Source organism: Balaenoptera physalus (genome assembly GCF_965194825.1).
Source record: "Balaenoptera physalus genome assembly, chromosome: 3".
Classification (NCBI taxonomy): Eukaryota; Metazoa; Chordata; class Mammalia; order Artiodactyla; family Balaenopteridae; genus Balaenoptera; species Balaenoptera physalus.
Genome location: NC_138890.1, coordinates 100,241,837 through 100,260,100, shown reverse-complemented (window position 1 = coordinate 100,260,100; position 18,264 = coordinate 100,241,837). Strand labels below are relative to the sequence as shown.

Below are 18,264 nucleotides of genomic sequence, written 5' to 3'. Positions count from 1 at the left end.
AGTCTCTAGGAAGTTGTATGTCTTTGAAAGCAAAATGACTTTGGTTTAATTCTCCTGCACACCAATAAGACTCTTTCCCTCTGTACTGACTGAGAAAAATGTCCTGTCCACAGAATTGCACAATATAGTGACCAAAATGTCCTTTTCTCCCACATGATAATTGTTTTTGTGGCTTTTCAGCATAGTGCAAAGTGCCCTGAAAGGTGTCAAATAAGCTCTGAGAATGAGAAGCGTGGTAAAGAGTGACCTCACAACTCTTAACTGTTTCCATGCTGTTTTGTACTGAAAAGGAGCACATGCATTTCTGAATAAACTGAGGAAGTAGGAAGATTAGATAGGGCAAAATGCCTGTTCAGCTTTTCACTTTAAAACATGCTAATAGTGGACCAAATGCCATCAACATCTAGAACAATATTGATAATTAATAATAGCTTGAATTCCTGATAGGACTTTGCATTTTAAAAACAATTAAGTTATATTATCTCTGTGAATTTTCTCTGTACTCCGTGAGATAGTCATTGTTTTATACTAATTTTACCTTTAAGGTAACTGAGGCTCAGAGAGGCTGTGGTCACCCGATTGGTAAGTGACCGAGCTTGGTCAGAACCTAAAATTTCCTTTTCCAAATCTAGCACTTCTGTCTTTGAACATGGCTCTAAGGTCTGAGGAATTACACTGAATGTGTCATGTTGTCACAGTAAAATTAATAAAAAGGAAATGGTTGGTTCTACTTTGGGGGGCAGCTTGGGGGTTGGTTTTGTTGTTGGTCTTTTTTTAAAAATTTTTTAAATTTAATTTTATTTATTTTTTTATACAGCAGGTTCTTATTAGTTATCTATTTTATATTGTTGTTGGTCTTGAAAGAAGGACTTAAGTTCATTTGAATCACCCCTTCCACACAAACACCAAATATTCTGTTAAATAGTTAGAAGGTAAATAAAATGTTTTGTTTAACTTTGGTTTATTATAGCTAACATATTGACTTTAGTGAGATTTATGAAAGCTAATTCTATTTTTATGTGTGGCATAGATAATTTGTGATATATTGGAACCCTTGGTATAACAAATGTGTGCACAGGTGCCCATTTAAAATGCTCATCTTGGGAATTCCCTGGTGGTCCAGTGGTTAGGACTCCGGGCTTTCACTGCCTAGGGTGCAGGTTCAGTCCCTGGTTGGGGAACTGAGATCTTGCAAGCTGCATGGCACAGCCAAAAAGAAAAAAAGAAAATGCTTGTCTTATAATTTTAAATTATAAGGATTTATACTTGTTATATCTTTGCTTTTATTGCATATTGTTCATATCTATGATTTATTTGATAATGAGTCTTTGGTCAAAAGCACAATCCCCAATGATATCACTTGTTCCAAAAGCAAAATACCACTCACTTTATAGCATGGTTTCCAGAACGTATTATGGTAAAAAGTAGAAAATATATATATCACACATATGAACACAGAAGCTTTTCTGTTTCTACTTAGAGAATTAGAATTGCATTTGCCCTGATCCCATTTTGTTTTCAGTCAGCAGTTTATTCAAGTATCATATTTATCATCTTTGATCTTTTGATCTGTCATGGCTTTCGCTGTTGCTTTGGATTTTGGAAATTTAAGAACCAACATGACCCTTATAGGTTACAATATTTACAGAATTCGAAACAGGGCAGCATAGTCTAACAGGGGATGTAAGATGTGAGAATAGGGATATTAGATGAGAAGCACCATTCAGGCACTAATTCCTAACCAAGGGGGGAAAGTGGTGGGGGGAGGGAGAGGTGATGAATTGGGAGATTGGGATTGACATGTATACACTAATATGTTTAACATGGACAACTAATAAGAACCTGCTGTATAAAAGAATAAATAAAATAAAATTTTTTTAAAAAGTGATAATTTGCAAAAAGTATTTAAGAGTAAGAGATAGTTGCTACCGGTAGTAGTCACATATTTACTGAATAAAGTTTCATGGCTGTACATTGACTGTTGTCCATCCTGAGTGGATTAAAATTTCAGTTCAATTGTAGGGAATATTATATGCCTGGAAAAGGAAAGGAATACATTTGTCTCCAAGGGTTGATATGGTTGCATAGTACTGCCCCCTTCAAATTGTTATAGCAAATTAATTTTAATGATGACTAATTAACAGAAATGTGCTTATAATCTGTAATCTGGGGACTTCCCTGGTGGTCCAGTGGTTAAGAATCTGTCTTGCAATGCGGGGGACGCCGGTTTGATCCCTGGTTGGGGAACTAAGATCCCACATGCCACGGGGCAACTAAGCCCGCATGCCACAGCTACAGAGCCCATGCGCTCTGGAGCCCTCACACCACAACTAGAGAGCCAGTGCACCGCAACTACTGAGCCCGTGTGCATGCCAGAACTAGAGAGAAGCCCATGCACTACAATGAAAGATCCACGTGCCACAACTAAGACCCGATACAGCTAATCAATCAATCAGTCAAATCTGTAACCTGGTCTTGGAAGCAGGGCCGTTAACTGAGAATGAGAAGAACTGTTCTCTGATTCTGATTCTGTACCTCTTGATTCTCTATCTTTGCCTTGAATAAATCACTTCTCTTATGTGTAAGATTATTTTAGGTAATTTAAATACTCCGGTTATTTGAACTGTGATAGTTCTCTTCAATATTTCTCAACTGAGGGACTTCCCTGGTGGCGCAGAGGTTGGGAGGCTGCCTGCCAATGCAGGGGACGTGGGTTCGAGCCCTGGTCCAGGAAGATACCGCATGCCACCACAACTACTGAGCCTGCGTGCCACAACTACTGAAGCCCGCGTGCCTAGAGCCTTTGCTCTGCAACAAGAGAAGCCACCGCAATGAGAAGCTCGTGCTCCGCAAGGAAGAGTAGCCCCCGCTCACTGCAACTAGAGAAAGCCTGCACGCAGCAACAAAGACCCAATGCAGCCAAAAATAAATAAATTAAGAAAAAAATAAAAAAATAAAAATCTTAAAAAAAAATATTTCTCAACTGAGCCAACATAAAAAATATTAAAAGTATAAAGTATGATTTGATTTACCTGCAAAAGAGTATTAGCCTCATATTGCAATAAAAATGTATCAAAATCAATATGTTGTACACCTTAAGCTCACACAATGTTGTATATCATTTATATATCTCAATTAGAAAAAAAAAGTATTAGTCTCTAACAGGGATAGTCACATTTCTTAAAAACAACAGTCCAGAATGTTAATGATCTATTGTAACTCTGACCCGTGGTAAAAAAAATGGTACTGGAGTCAGCAGATTGTATTAAACTTCAATAGTATAGAAAGCCAAGCAGCACGATTTAGCTTTGTCAAATGTTGACATTTCTTGTATTCTGCATGGAGGAAGAGGTCTGTCCTATGTAGATTTTGAATTGATCAGTATCTTTGCTTCATTTTTAGTTTCCTGAATCTTTAAAAAAAAATGTTTCTGTCTTGTGGTTTTAAAATTAACCTGTTTTTTACACACTCACTCTAAGCATATCGGTTTGAATAGATCAATTGAATGCTATTTTTGACTGTTTTCCAAAACAGAACATAATTTGTGATATATTGGAAATTTACTTTAAAAATAGAAAATTTGAAGCATGTCTTGGTTTGCAGTGGCAATTCCAGAAGGTTTGCTGTAAAATATTCAAGTGTTAGCTCAGAATAAACTCTTTAAAATTTATTTTTAACTTACGTACAGTAAAATTTACTTTTGTTTTAGACAAACAAAATAGTTCTATTACTCCCAACAAACTCCCTCATGCTGTTCCTTTGTAGTCAGGCACTTCTCCCCTCCCTCTTAACCCCTGACAACCACTGATCAGTTCTCTATTCCTACAGTTTTGCTTTTTCAGAATGTCACATAAGTGGAATCATACAGTATGTAGCCTTTTTGGTCTGGCTTCTTCCACTTAGCATAATGCATTTGAGATTCATCCATGTGGATGAATGTATCTGTAGTTTGTTTCTTTTTATTGCTAAATAGTATTCCATTATGGATGCATCACAGTTTGGTTATCAGTTGAAGGATGTTTGCATTCTGTCTAATTTTTGGTGATTCTGAATAAAACTGCTATAAATATTCACAAGTGGTTTTTATGTGAACATGAGTTTTATCCCTTTGGGCAAATACCTAAGAGTGGGATTAACTGCATATAGTAAGTGTGTATTTAACTTTATAATAAACTGCAAAAACATTTTCCAAAGTGGCTATCCCATTTCCTTTTTATTTATTTATTTATTTTGGAGTTTGGGCTTCTCTGTGTACTTACCAACACTTTGTGTTGTCAACTTTTCATTTTTAATTTTAGTCATTCCAGAGGATGCATATTAGTGTTGCATTGTGGTTTTAATTTGAATTTCCCTAATGTCTAATGATGTAGGGTACCTTTTCATGTGCTTATTTGCCATTCTTATATCTTCTTTTTTGAAGGGTCTTTTCAGATCTTTTGCCAATGTTTAAAATTGGGTTGTTTGTCTTCATATTGTTGAGGTTTGAAAATTCTTTGTGTAATCTGGATACAAGTTCTTTGTCAGGTATGTGATTTGCAAATATTTTCCCCCAGTCTCTGGCTTGTCTTCTTTTTTTTTTTTAATTTATTTATTTATGGCTGTGTTGGGTCTTTGTTTCTGTGCCAGGGCTTTCTCCAGTTGTGGCGAGCGGGGGCCACTCTTCATCGCGGTGCATGGGCCTCTCACTGTCGCGGCCTCTCTTGTTGCGGAGCACAGGCTCCAGATGCGCAGGCTCAGTAGTTGTGGCTCACGGGCCTAGTTGCTCCATGGCATGTGCGATCTTCCCAGACCAGGGCTCGAACCCGTGTCCCCTGCATTGGCAGCCGGACTCTCAACCACTGTGCCACCAGGGAAGCCCTCTGGCTTGTTTTTTAATTCTCTTAAAGTATCTTTTGCAGAGCAAAATGTATCATTTTGCAGAGCAAAATAAGTTTTTAATTTTGATGAAGTCCAATTTATCAATTTTTTTTAAAGACAGTACTCTTAGTGTTAAATCTAAGAACTCTCTGCCTATCTGAAAGCCACGAAAATTTTTCATATGTTTCCCCTAAATGTTTTACATTTACGTTTAAGTCTGTGGCCCATTTTGAGTTAATTTTTGTAAAAGATGTGAGATAAGTGTCTAGGTTCATTTTCTTTTCCCACATAATAAATTTACACCATTTGTTAAAAAGGTGGTCTTTTCTCCATTGAAATGCCTTTGCACCTATGTCAAAAATCAGTTGGCCATAGTATTTATGTGGGTCTATTTCTGGACTCTTTTCTTTATTGATCTATGTGTCTATCCTTTTCCCAATACTGTACGTTGTCATGATTATTGTAGCTTTACAGAATTAACTTTAAACACCTCTGCTATGAAGAAACAAATTCTCTATAGCATTCTAGTCAATTTCCTTTTAAATCTTATTATCTAAGCAAATGGATTATTTCTCAACAATTTCAATGTCTTTTGTCTTCATTCAGCTTATATATTGATTATAAATTCAGCATGGGCTGTAGCCATACTTCTTGATATTCCTTCCCTGGATAGAAAAAGACCCCAGTGGACTATGACATTTAACTAGAGCTTTCTCTGCATCACAGTCTAAATGCAAAAATTTGCGAAAGAACCATTTACTAAGCTACTACCTGCAAAACTTCCCTAGGTGGGCTTCCCCTCCTCTCACGGGCCCCACCACCACCCAGGCTGAGCTGCCCCGACAGTGACACCCTACCACCCAATTGACGACCAGCTTCCTGTCTGCTGGAGTGGCAGTTGGTGGAAGCCAGCTGTTAATGATTCATACCATTTAAGACTTCTGCCTTTTGAGAAGTGACGCTAATAGAGCCATGCTGAATGGTGTCTGATTGGGAGAGTTTTCTTTATGAAAGAGGTTTGATTTCTAGTGCCTAAGCAATTGAACTTTTTTTTTTTTTTTTTGACAGGTACGTTTCAATTTCTAGTTTCTGTGTGAGCTCAGTTAGGTAGATAAATGTTGTTTTCATCAAGTGTTTGTACTTGCTGTATTTCTTCCTGAAAAACAAACGAGCATGGAAACTTCTGTAATAAAAGGTTCTGGCGTGTTACCAATTCTTTAATAGTTTTATAAGTTTTCAGGCTTCTGATATTCTCCAAAAGGCAAAAAACTCTCTGCCCACGATAGGATTACACTTTGAATTTGGTGAAATAATTCTCATGTGCCTGAGGGGATAGCTTCATATATCTTGTGGACATGGTCTTTCTCTTAGGCTGCTGAACCCAAAATCCTGGGTTTTTTGGTTTGTTTGAGTTTTTTGTCGTTTTGTTAGCTCAGATAGACTTATGAATATTATTTAAAAGCAGAATATTTGTTAGGAGGGCAAGGAATTTTGCCACCATAGGGACAAGCTTTTGTGCCATTCAGTCAGTAAATACACTGAAAAGAACAATATAAGAAAAAATTTTAAATATCGTTAAGGGAAAAGTGTACTGGTTTTTATGTGATACCCCAAATTAACATTGTCCTTTAGAGAAACGGAGAGAGCATGATGATGAAGGGAAAAGACAGTGATGAAGTTTGGGTCATACCGATCATAGTACCAGTCAAGACGTGGGGAGGGAGCCTGTGTGCAGCAGCCTTGTACAGGATGGGCCAGATTTCTATAGGGATGCTGATGGCATCTTTGCTACCTGCTGAATCATGCCCCTAAATATGAGAAAGTCAAATTGTGACTGGAATTTTTCTAATACTAAGAAGTGCTGATTTCCTATAGCCAATTAAAGTTGTGCTAAAAGTTCAACATTTTATAGCATTTGGTAGTAACAAGTGATTTTTAGCTTTGGTTTAGTGATACCCTAGGGCAGAAGTTCTCAAACTTTGAAGTATATAAGGATCCCCTGGGGAGCTTGTTAAAGTTTAGGTCCCTAGACTCCAGCCCTGAAGGTTTGGATTTAGCAGGTCTGGGGAGTGGCCAAGAATCTGCATTTTAACAACCTCACTCTGTTTGGCACCCTGAGTCATCTCTCAAGAAGTTACAAAATTCTCCTAACAAAAACTATTGTCACTCAACTTAATTTTTAAAATACTATTTCACTTAGAACAAGTAGGTGTTATGAAACCTAATGATTGATCTTCAGAGTTCCAAAGCGGTTAGCCATAATCGTTTAGATTCCCTAGGTGTGAACTAAGATGTAACATGCAATGAGCAGTATACAGAAGCTTACTTTAGATTTCTTTCAATTAGAAGTTATTAGTTACACAATTTCCATTTCCAGGTCATCTGTGCATCCACAGATGGTATTAGATAACAGAGGTAGACCAGGCATAGATACCTAGGGAATGTCACAAGGTTCTTAATAATCATTTATTGCCTACTGTGCCCTTAATGATGTTGCTCAGGATCCCATTAAGTTAGCTGTGAATATAGTAATTGGTCCCTGGACAATAGCCAGAGGGTGTTGAATCCTGTGTCTCTACCCATTCTGGTCATGTTAGAGACAAGATAGAAATTGTTGCATATAATCCTTTCTGGGGACAAGGCCGCCTGTGCTCCAAAGGAGATTTCTTAAAACACAGCAGGAGTCCCTAGAGAGTCTTCCTCTAATTCAGGCAGGCACTTATGACCTACTTTTGAAGGTAATTTGAAAATCCCATCAAACACAAGCAATCGAAATCCAGCTTCTCCACAAGGTATTTTGTAGACCTAACATTGCATCCTTTCTATCTGCTCACACCAACAGCTTGAATATATTTTGGTTAGGATTTTCCCCTCCCTTTAATGATAGTTAGGTAAGATGGAGAATTTCTAGTTTCTGGACACAATGCAACTGCACAAATGAATATGATATGATGTAAATTGGTTCTTCCTGTATGTAACAAAAGGAATCAGATGTGTTGGCTTGGTGTTCAAATTCAGACAAAGTTCTGCAGATTGCAGAATGATAACACCCAAGCCAGAGGTTCTTTCTCCCTCCTTGGAAGCCCCATGCTTGTGGTTTATGTAGTACCTTCCGAAACTTTTCAAAGCACAACTTTGATAAGGCAAAAAAGAGATTCATAGAATCTTCCAGAGTTGGAAGGTACTTTTAAGAACATCCAATCCTATCTCTTACCTAATTTTTGAATCTCATCTTGCTCTACTTTAACTCTCCCACTTAATTGTCAGCCTCTTAAGGGAGAAGTTTCTATTTTACTCATGCACTTTTATTCAACATGAAATTATATTAATAATCAAGTTTAGCTTCTTGAGAAAAAAGGCTTCATTTTGCACAGTTGGCCTAAATAAATATTTGTGAGCTTCCTCACTAAGTTGGCTTGTTTTTCTCATTCCCTGTTTTCCGGTTGCATGGGTTTGGCCGCCACATTTCCTCAGTTTAGATCCCTGCCCTGTCACTTACTAGTTGTGTGATCCTCAGCAAGTTACTTATCCTCTCTCTGCCTTAGTTTTCTTTTCTCTAAAATTGCACTCAATAAATGATAGCATTATCCTGATCACCACCAGCCAGACTATGCTGTCCTAATTTTCATTGTTTCAAGGTGTCTTTTACAAAATTTATGTCATCGCCTCTATTTTACTGATGCTTTTAGCTCTCCCTAAAGTCAGTCTGCATTTTATACATTTATTCATTTCTGACTGTTTCTTCTGAGTATATATATCCTGGGTAAGAATTATATGGCAGCGTTCTAGTCTTTGGGAAGATAGCTTGAAGGGTTGCGAAATTCATAGCATAATGCAGGTTGTGATGCGGCCTGGAATGATCCTAGACCTGTCGCTTACTTCAGTTTACCTCCTTAAGCCTCAATTCCTCACAAGTAAAGTGGAGATGATGATAAATTGTACCTATGTTATGAGGTGTAGTATTAAATGATTATGTAAAAGCATTCAGAATGGTGACTAGTATATAAAATAGATTGCCATGCCTAAACCCTTCTCTAAGAGTCTGATTTAGTTGATCTGGGGCTGGGCTCAGGCATCTGTATATTTAAACAACTTTAGGGGACTCTAAGGTGCAGTGAGGATTGAGGACCACCAGACTGGATTATTCTCAAAGTCTAGCCTCATTAGCAGTGTTACCGTCTTAAATGCCTGTGCTTCCTTTCCTTCCGTCTTACAGTTTAAGTTCTGTCTAAAAAATACTGTGGGAAGACAGAAGTTATTTGAAAGCTGTTGAAAGTAGGACAAATTAATAGTTACAATTATTTAGTTAGTACATACTGAATATACTTTATTATTGTAGGTTCCCCATAATTCTAAGACAAGCAGTTTTTCAATTGAAAATATAATAAGGAGTTTTTAGGCTGCTTTGACTCACTGCCCTACAACATAATATGGAAATCACTGGTTTAAAAAAAAAACAAACTTCATGATTCAGTTAACAGAGTCAGGATATGTATGCTCATGTAGAGCAGCGGAGTTAATTAATTGGGTGTTTGGAGTCTGATATGTTGTAATAAATTGGGTTATCAGGTGGTGACTTAATTGAGCTGTTGAATGAATTAGCACCCCTTAAATGTGGGAAGTTCATACTTAGCTTTATCACTCCTGTTAGTGAACGGATGGCTGTATCCAAAAGATCAAAGTACATTTCTGAAAAAAATCCAAGTAGTTCGTATCAAAGAATAATGAGTATCAGAGGCATTAGGGCCCTATCATGTAATGTCGCTAATGCCCCCTGTAATATTGACTGCAGACAAACGAGGAAATAGTAAGAGGAAAACTAAAATCACCTGTAATTCCATACCCTAAAACAACCATTACTAAGAACTTTCTATAAGACAATAAATAATAAATGATGTGTTATTTCTGAATATCACTTTTTTATTCATAAATAAATTATGGGGAAGAGTTGAAAAAGGCAAGGATTTAAATTTATTTACGGAAAAAGTGCAGGATTCCAAAAATGCTTCAGAGGAAATTAAGTTCACTAGTGATCTTTTAGGGCGTGGCTCAATGAGTAATTATTTTATGAATGAATTAAGGAAGAACTAAACATATAGGAATATAAATATAGTCTCTAAAACCTTAAGTCCTTTCTTTCTCTCTCTCTTCCCAGACTTATTCCAAAATCCCACTTTTTTTTTCTGTATTCTTCCACTTGGGAATTTTAATTTTTAAAAGTGGAAGAATATTTACTGCTGATTATGTCTTCTTTTCTTACAATTAGAAAATATGGAAGCATACCTGGGTACAAGTAGGCATAAACAGAAAGAATAGGGAGAGCTGTGCTTACAATTCTTGGTGCTGGCTGATGTTTTCCGTTTTGGAAAGTCTTCTTTAAAGAGAGGGACAAGCACACCTTATGTTGCTGAAGGATTCCTGGAGCCATCTTACAATGAAGGCTGCTTTTGGTACCCATTAGAGTTCACCACTGGGCCCAGGTACTTACCATGCAGGTGCTGAAAGTTCATTTTTTGATTCCCAATCCCTCTGCAGCACTGATTACACAATTTGCCAGGCCTAGTACAAAATGAAAATGTGGAACCCCTGTTCAGAAAGCAAGAAAAGTAAAATATAAAGCTGTTTTCTTTCTTCCACAGTCTTTCCAATTTGTAACGGTGTTTTTATTTGCTATTTAATGTTTCACATCTGCAGGCATAGGGCCACTTAACCTGGCAAACGCAGATTCTGAAAGAGCCCCATCCTGTGACTAAGCACATATACCACCCACCAGCTGCGGGCATCCCCCCTCCACCAGCCATGGGACAGACCCATGTCCTGGAAGGAGGCAGAGAATTCTTGCCAGATATCTCCCTTACCCCTGGGCTTACTGCCCGCGGGAATCCATGGCGGACGGGGGACCGCTGAGGGTAGTGCCACCTCCATGCTGGAACTTGCTAAATACCTTGATCAGAGGTGGGTGAGAGGCTCTCTTTCACCCACAGTTATATTGTGAACACCCTGTGGCACTGCCAGTCTGGGACGGGGATGCCTGCCACATGCCTCACCCTGAGATGTCTCAGGGAGCTATGCAACCCTTCCATCTATGCTCAGACCCCTGCTGGGTCTGGAGTTCAGTAGTAATAGCTGGGTGAGGACCAGGGGGGTTGGGGGTGAGGGTTCTAAAGTGCCAGGGCAGCTGAGAACCCATCTCAGTGAGGCAGGGAAGTGGGCTGGTGGGTAAGTTGAGGCTCCAAGCTCCTAGTGCGTGGGCTGTGGTCTCATAGGACTTCACTTAAAAAACACAAAGGCAAAGATAAAATTATTAAGAATTTCAAGATAGAGTATTAAATCTCATGGCGGGGAGGAGGGTCTTCTGAGCTAGTACCCTGTGTGACCAAACTGGCTGAACACCAATGAAGCAGGCCTGGACCTCTGGAATAACCTTTCTGACACTGAAATGAAGAAACTTTTTTTGAAACAGTGAGAAATACTTGAATATGACTTTTATTTCTTGTATAACAGTGCTTCTAAACTTTAATGTACATATGAATCATCTGAGGTTCTTGTTAAAATGCAGATTCTAATTTAGTAGGTCTGGGGTACGGCCTGAGATTCTGTTTTTCTACCAAGTTCTCAGCTGATGGCCAGAGCTGGTCTTGGAACCACTTTTCCACCCTCTCCACCCCCACCATTAAAACATTTTATTTGAAAATAACAGTAGACTCACAAGAAGTTGGAAAAATAGTTCACAGACTCCTACGTACCCTTCACTCAACTCCCAGTGGTGACATCTTGTATGTAATACAATAGGTAATAAGATTGTAATATAATATCAAAACCAGGAAATTGACATCATATAATAATGTTAACTATACTACAGACTTGATTCCATTTTCATCATTTTTTACTTGCATACATTTGCGTGTGTGTGTGTGTGTGTGTGTGTGTGTGTGTACGGGATGCAATTTCATTCCATGTATACATCTGTGTGCCTACCACCATAATCAAGATATGGAACTGTTCTCTCACCACAGAGAAACTTCTTCATGCTACCCCTTTAATTCATGCCCCCCAAAGGTGTATACAGTACATTGGAAATTCTCAATAATTCATATAATCATAATGCCTATTCTTTTCTTATAGTGAGAATTGTCTCTAGAATGCAGCAAACCATGAGGTGGCAGTTCCAAGTTCACTGAAGCAATGAGGTAAGATGAAGCTTAGGGAGCAAAAATAACACTGGTCATTTGAGGGAAATACAACATTCCTTGTCCTAGTACCATCCACTCATCCTGGAGTGTGCCTTGCATGACCAAAGTCAAATGCAAATTTGGGAGAATCATTTTACTTAAAGGGGCCATGATGAAAATAAGAACCAGATACACCCAGTTGAGCTCCAGGACTTAGTATAGAAATTGATAAATATTAATTGATAATGATGAAGATGTTTGTCATCATAATGTTCAGAGGACTTGCTAATTGCCTTATCTGTGTATCAGACAGCCTCCAACTTCACACATAAAACTTGTTACCTAAGAAATACCCTGTAAAAAGGCAATATGTATCAGAACTTTGGTAGATATGACTCATAATTATCAGCAGTCCCAAGAGACTATGCCTGCTTCTCTTTGCATGTTGGTGGTATAGGCTAGTGGTTAAGCATATTACTCTTATCAGCTGTGTGACCTTGGCCAAGTGACTTAACATCTCTATGCCCCAGTTTCCTTATCTGTAAACTGAAGATGTTTGATTAGAGGGCCTAACTCAGGGCCGTTGCAAGAGTGAAGCACTTAGAACAGAGCCTTACAGAGTATAAATGCTCAGTGTCAATTAATAGTATCATTAATATTAGGACTGGGACAGCCTTGGATATCATCTCCCAACAATTGCCCCAAATTTTGCTTCCTTCTGTCAAAACTATTAACATCAGTGAATTTTATATTGAACATATATAGATTTTAAAGGGTAGATGTTCTTTTATATGTAATGCTTCACTGTACAGACTAAGGTTAAGCACATAGGCTCTGGGTTCAAGTCCCAACCTGTACTAATTACAGACTAATTGTACAGCTTGGTCAAGGAACTTCCCTAAGTCATAGTTTCCTTATCTGTAATCAGGGGTGTTAGTAAACAGTACCTTAAACTTGTTGTAATGATTAAATGAAGTAATTCATGTAAAGTTCTTGGTATATAATTAGCACTTTATTGATATTAACTTTTTTTTTTTTTTTTAAACCAATTCCTGGTTTTCTTAGTAAGTGTAGATAGCTCACGAAGTTCCAGGGGTACTTGGGAGAAGTGACTTTAAACCAAATATAAAAGAGCATTTCTCCAGCCCAGTGACCTGTCATACCTTGAGGACAGAGGACTTGGAGCATCTAACAAAGTAGATTTCCAGGTGCTGCATAGACTAATTGCCACCCCCTCCTCCAATATCCATCCTCTTCTTCCTCTTAGTAATTAAACCCTGCCACTTCCAGTGTTAGGAGGGCACATGGCCAGTAGAGCCAGAAGCCACCTATTCCCAGCTTGCCTTGTAACTAGCTGTGGCCATATTTTTCTGGGAATGGAATGTGCACAATTTCTGCACTTCCTGACAAATTGCTTGCCCTCTACTTCCTTGCTTTCCCCTTCCCTCTGCTGAGAATGTGATAGCCCATGGACATGGTCAGGCACCAGCTTCTACCATACAAGCAAGGCCGTGTCCCAAAGATACGCAGAGTAACAAGACAGCATTAATTTGATTCCCTGGACAGCTTTGTGGAATAGAGCTGCCTTCTCCACATTGGCCAGCCTGTGCTGTACTGAACTGTTAAATGAGAAGGACGTAAACTTCTATCTTGTTGGTACCACTATATTTTGTAGTCTCTTGGTTATAGCAGTTTAGACTGTATCTCAACTAATTTATCAGGCCCATCTCCAAAGATATTGAATGCTGGGAAATGTGCATTTTAATAAGATCCTTCAGTAACTGTGGTGATAGCAATTTAGGATTATACTTTGAAAAACACAACACCAATGTGCTCTAAGCAAAATGTAAGTTTTGGAAAGCGGTCTAGAATTTAGAAGACAGGATCATCCCTTGTTAAAATTTTATTTTATTGGAACTGAAATTTGTTTAAGAATTCTGAAATAATTAACATGCCACCTCATTTCATTTTATATTAGCAGTAAGATTACTTTTTGAGTTAAAGTAGTTGATTTGTAAAAATGAATGCCCAACGTGTTATTTATAACGTTATTCATAGTGATCAAAAAGAGTGAAAATAATATGGTATTTATCAGGCCATTTGTTCAATTCTATATCATGGAATTAAAAGGATGAGGTAATTCTCTATATATTGACCAAGATTCCCAAGATGTGTTAAGCTGAAAATAAATAAATATTGCAAATAAAAGAAACAAGACACAAAAGAATACATATGGTATGACTTCATTTATTTAAAAATCTAAAAATAGGAAAAGTTATAGTCCTTAATGATGTATGCTTAGGTGCTAAAATTAAAAAGAAAAACAAGGAATTGATTACCCTAAAAGTCAGGATAGTGGAAGTCTTTGAAATGGAGGGTGGGAGAGGGTAGTGACTAAGAGTCATAAAGAGGGCTTCTAAGAGGTTGGCAATGTTTTACATTTCAGTCTGGGTGGTGATTGCAAGGGGGTTCACTTTGTTGTTTTGTATACTTATCTATGTATATACTGATTTCACAATAAGAACCTATTTCATGTCTACATTAAGCATATATATATTTTATATATATTCAAGTGTATATTGGGCATATATATGCATATGTGTGTGTATATGTATGTGTATTGTTGTGTATTCATAGAAAACTTCACAAAGGGAACACACACAGAAAGAACTATGGGCATTTTTTATTCCCATATTTGGGTAGTGGGACTGTGTGATAGAGAAATTTTTACTTCGTATTTTACAACTTGCTTTTTACCATAATTTGCATTTTCTCCATAATCATGTGTTACTTTGTTTTAAAATATTCCCTCAAATATTCTATGTGCATATGATCATTGCATTTTTATATGCTTCTGTATTATTTGCATTTTCTTCATAATCATGTGTTACTTTAAAAGTACTTTCTCAAAATTTGCATATGTATATGTCTGTGTATACATATGTGTATACATATTTATATATGCTTGGAGAGTTCTGGGATGATATTCGTAAAGTTCTCTATGTGGTCACCTGTGAGGGGTGCACCTGGGAATAATGCATTAAGAGAGGGGAGAATTTTCACTTTTTACTTTATATACTTCTGAGTTCTTTGAATATTTTCTTTTAAATGAATATGTAGTACTTTTAAATTTATAGCACACACCCAAGGTGGTATATAGTGTATTACAGCATATTTTGTTTTATAGGCAGAATAGACTTGAAGAGATAGAAAGGGTTCTATTTAAAAATGTGTCTGACTTGGCTGGGGGCAGGGTGGGAGTGGGGGAAGGCTTGTCTGTAGGAAAAGATACCATAGAATACAAACCTACACTCTTACCCCAATACATAAATTCCAAAGCCTCTGATAATGGACTACTCTGATGGAATCTTTGAAATTAAACCACCAAGGTAGGAATCCTCAAAACCAAGCACAGGTCTTGGCCTATGGAAGGTAATCAAGTGTTATTTGTTGAATTTATTAATAAACAGTACAATGTTTAAGTGATATTTCACTTGCTAAACTTTCATTGCTTGGTAATGCTATATGCTTTATAATATGTTAGGTATTTTTTTAGTAAGAGGATTGAGAGGTGGAGAACATTATTGATAGGATACAAGTGAGTGATTTAATCTGCTTTTAAAAGCATAGGATACTTTTCAAATTGTTAATTAACAATGATACTGTATCCTAATTGTTCTGTGAAGCTCAGGGTAAGTGATCTAAAATTCAATAGGAATGACTTAGCCAGACAAGAAAAATTCCCTTGAAGACGAAATGTATTATAGGGAAACAGCACTAGAATTAGTCAAAGCTCTGATACTGAAACTCTATGTGTAGTCTAGGTAGGTTGAATACTTTTTCGTTGATAATTAGATATTGCCAACAAATGATAATCAATAATAATGTTTTGTTGGCAACAGAGGCAATCAAGTATAGAGATGCAGAAGTGAGCTACTCACTGAAATAGAGCTTTTTTCAAATAACGTCCAGCACTGATATAAAACTGCTGCTGCTCAAACAGTAGCAATGATCCACATGTGGCTTCTGAGCACTTGAAATGTAGCTAATCTGAATGGAGATGTCTTTTGTCAAATACACACTAGATTTTGAAGACTAAGTTTGAGAAATAGAATGTAAACTGTTAATATTATTGTTAAAATTTTAATGTTTTAATATTGATTACATGTTGGGATGATAATATTTTGACTGTATTGGGATGAAATTATTAAAATTACCTTCACCTGTTTCTTTTTATTTTTTAAATGTGGTTATTAAAAAAATTAAAATTACTAACATGGCTCACATTTGTAGCTCATTTGTTTCTGTTAGACAGTGCTGGTACAGAAGGTTTGAATTCAAAGTGAACCAAGAACCAGCGTTTTCACCTTCCTTATTTTCCAGATAGGGAAAAGCATCCCAGGGAAGGAAGTGCTTTGCTCAAAGCTGTAAAAATGGTTGGGAAGAAGTGAGGAGTAGAGCCTCCATCTTTTGATTCTGTGTCTCCTGTTTTCTAGCTTTTACAACTGGCCCCTAATAGAAAATCTGAGGCTGGAGAAGCAGACTCACTACACACTGGACACAGTGTTCCTTTAACCTTTTATGAGCTAGACAATGATTTTTTAAAACTTCTAGGTATTTGGAATAGGATTGAGGGTAGATAGCGGTTATAAGATTTTAACACTTTATTTTTCATACTTTTGTGTTATTTTTAAGCCTTGGGCATATATTACTATTAAGAAAGTGGGGGAAAAGGCCTGGAGTGGGGACAGGGAGTGAGGTAGATGTAAGATTCAAAAGAAACCTTGGCTTATAATTCAAGTCTGGAGATGTTTGATGTGGCTTTTTTCTACCATTATCTTCTTTCACATCTCTAACATCCTTAGCTAATTCTTTCTGCTCTCTTTGGGGTGTTTTACTTTTTATATTACTAAAGCAAAATCTACTGGGACTAATTTTTGAATCTGCAGCTGTAGCTCGAAAAACCTATGTTTTGTAACTTTTGTAAGCTGCAGGCCACAGGAATGATTGGTGTTTTTGTCTCAAGAGAATTCAAGTCCTGCCTTCTAAAAGGCACTTGCCAACAGACTAGATGTTTCTATTTGAAGCCATTTGCTACAATAATCCTTGAGACTTTTTTGCTCATTGCTTTCAGAGCTGTTAGTTCTAAAGGCAGATTCTTAGAACACAATTTCATTTAGCTTCAGAACATACACAGCCTCCTTATTGGCACAGCTGTGCTGAGTTCCTGAATGAAGAGATGATTTCCATAGTGCATTTTATAGCCACGCACCATTCCTAAGGATAATTTAAACCACAAATTATTTTTATTTGTTATTTCTTTATTGTAGGAGAGAGAGGCATACTTGGCTAGTCTGAAAGGTACTGTTTACAGCAGCATTTTCTATTTTTGTGGCAGTTTCCTTTGCATTGTTGACCTTCTTTTCAACCCCCAGAACGCAATTTAGTGGTCTCCTAGCCCAAGACAAGGATAAATGCAGGTTTCCAGTGCTTATTAGGACTCTTGGAGTACGTATGAGTATGGTATAAATTCCTCTGTTCAACTTTTGGTCAATATTCTCATTTTCTCTTCTTATTTTATCACTTTCAAGCCTTTACAACCCCTGAAACAAAAAGTACAGGCATGCCTAAGAGATTTCACAAGTTTGGTTACAGATCACCACAATGAAGAGAATATCACAATAGAGCGAGTCACACGAATTTTTTGGTTTCCCAGTGCATGTAAACGTTGTGTTTACACTATACTGTAGGCTATTAAGTGTGCAATAGCATTAAGTCTATAAAAACAAGGTACATACCTTAATTTTAAAATACTGTATCTCTGGACTTCCTTGGTGGCTCAGTGGTTAAGAATCCGCCTGCCAATGCAGGGGACATGGGTTCGAGCCCTGGTCCGGGAAGATCCCACGTGCCGCGGAGCAACTAAGCCCGTGTGCCACAGTTACTGAGCCTGAGCTCTAGAGCCCGCGAACCACAACTGCTGAGCCCGCGAGCCACAACTACTGAAGCCCATGCGCCTAGAGCCCGTACTCTGCAACAAGAGAAGCCACAGCAATGAGAAGCCCGTGCACCGCAACGAAGAGCAGCCCCCACTCGCTGCAACTAGAGAAAGTCCGTGCGCAACAATGAAGACTCAACACAGCCAAAAATAAATAAATAAATAAATTTATTTATTAAAAAAATAATAAAAATAAAAATACTGTATTTCTAAAAAATACTAACCATCATCTGAGCC

The 18,264-nt window shown here is 37.5% G+C and overlaps 2 protein-coding genes across 7 annotated transcripts in view; both read left to right on the top strand.

The window, feature by feature from the left end:
* The window catches only part of LOC309658968 (uncharacterized protein), a 34,277-nt gene extending 24,107 nt beyond the window's left edge, over positions 1–10,170 (top strand). Inside the window, exons 2-3 of one of the 2 annotated variants that reach the window (XM_082458265.1) lie at positions 546–582; positions 2,658–10,170. In XM_082458265.1, the coding sequence (XP_082314391.1) occupies positions 546–553 (8 nt within the window). In that variant the 3' untranslated portion in view covers positions 554–582; positions 2,658–10,170. Of the gene's footprint in view, positions 1–545 lie in introns of both variants that reach the window. The other variant, XM_082458264.1, reaches the window with a different exon arrangement.
* The window catches only part of LOC309658986 (uncharacterized protein), a gene marked incomplete at its 3' end in the record, with an annotated part of 321,204 nt that overhangs the window by 4,496 nt on the left and 298,444 nt on the right, over positions 1–18,264 (top strand). For all 5 annotated transcript variants that reach the window (XM_082458302.1, XM_082458303.1, XM_082458305.1 and 2 more), the window contains exon 2: positions 11,983–12,047. In XM_082458302.1, coding sequence (XP_082314428.1) covers positions 12,043–12,047 — 5 coding nt within the window. In that variant the 5' untranslated portion in view covers positions 11,983–12,042. The remainder of the gene's footprint in view (positions 1–11,982; positions 12,048–18,264) is intronic.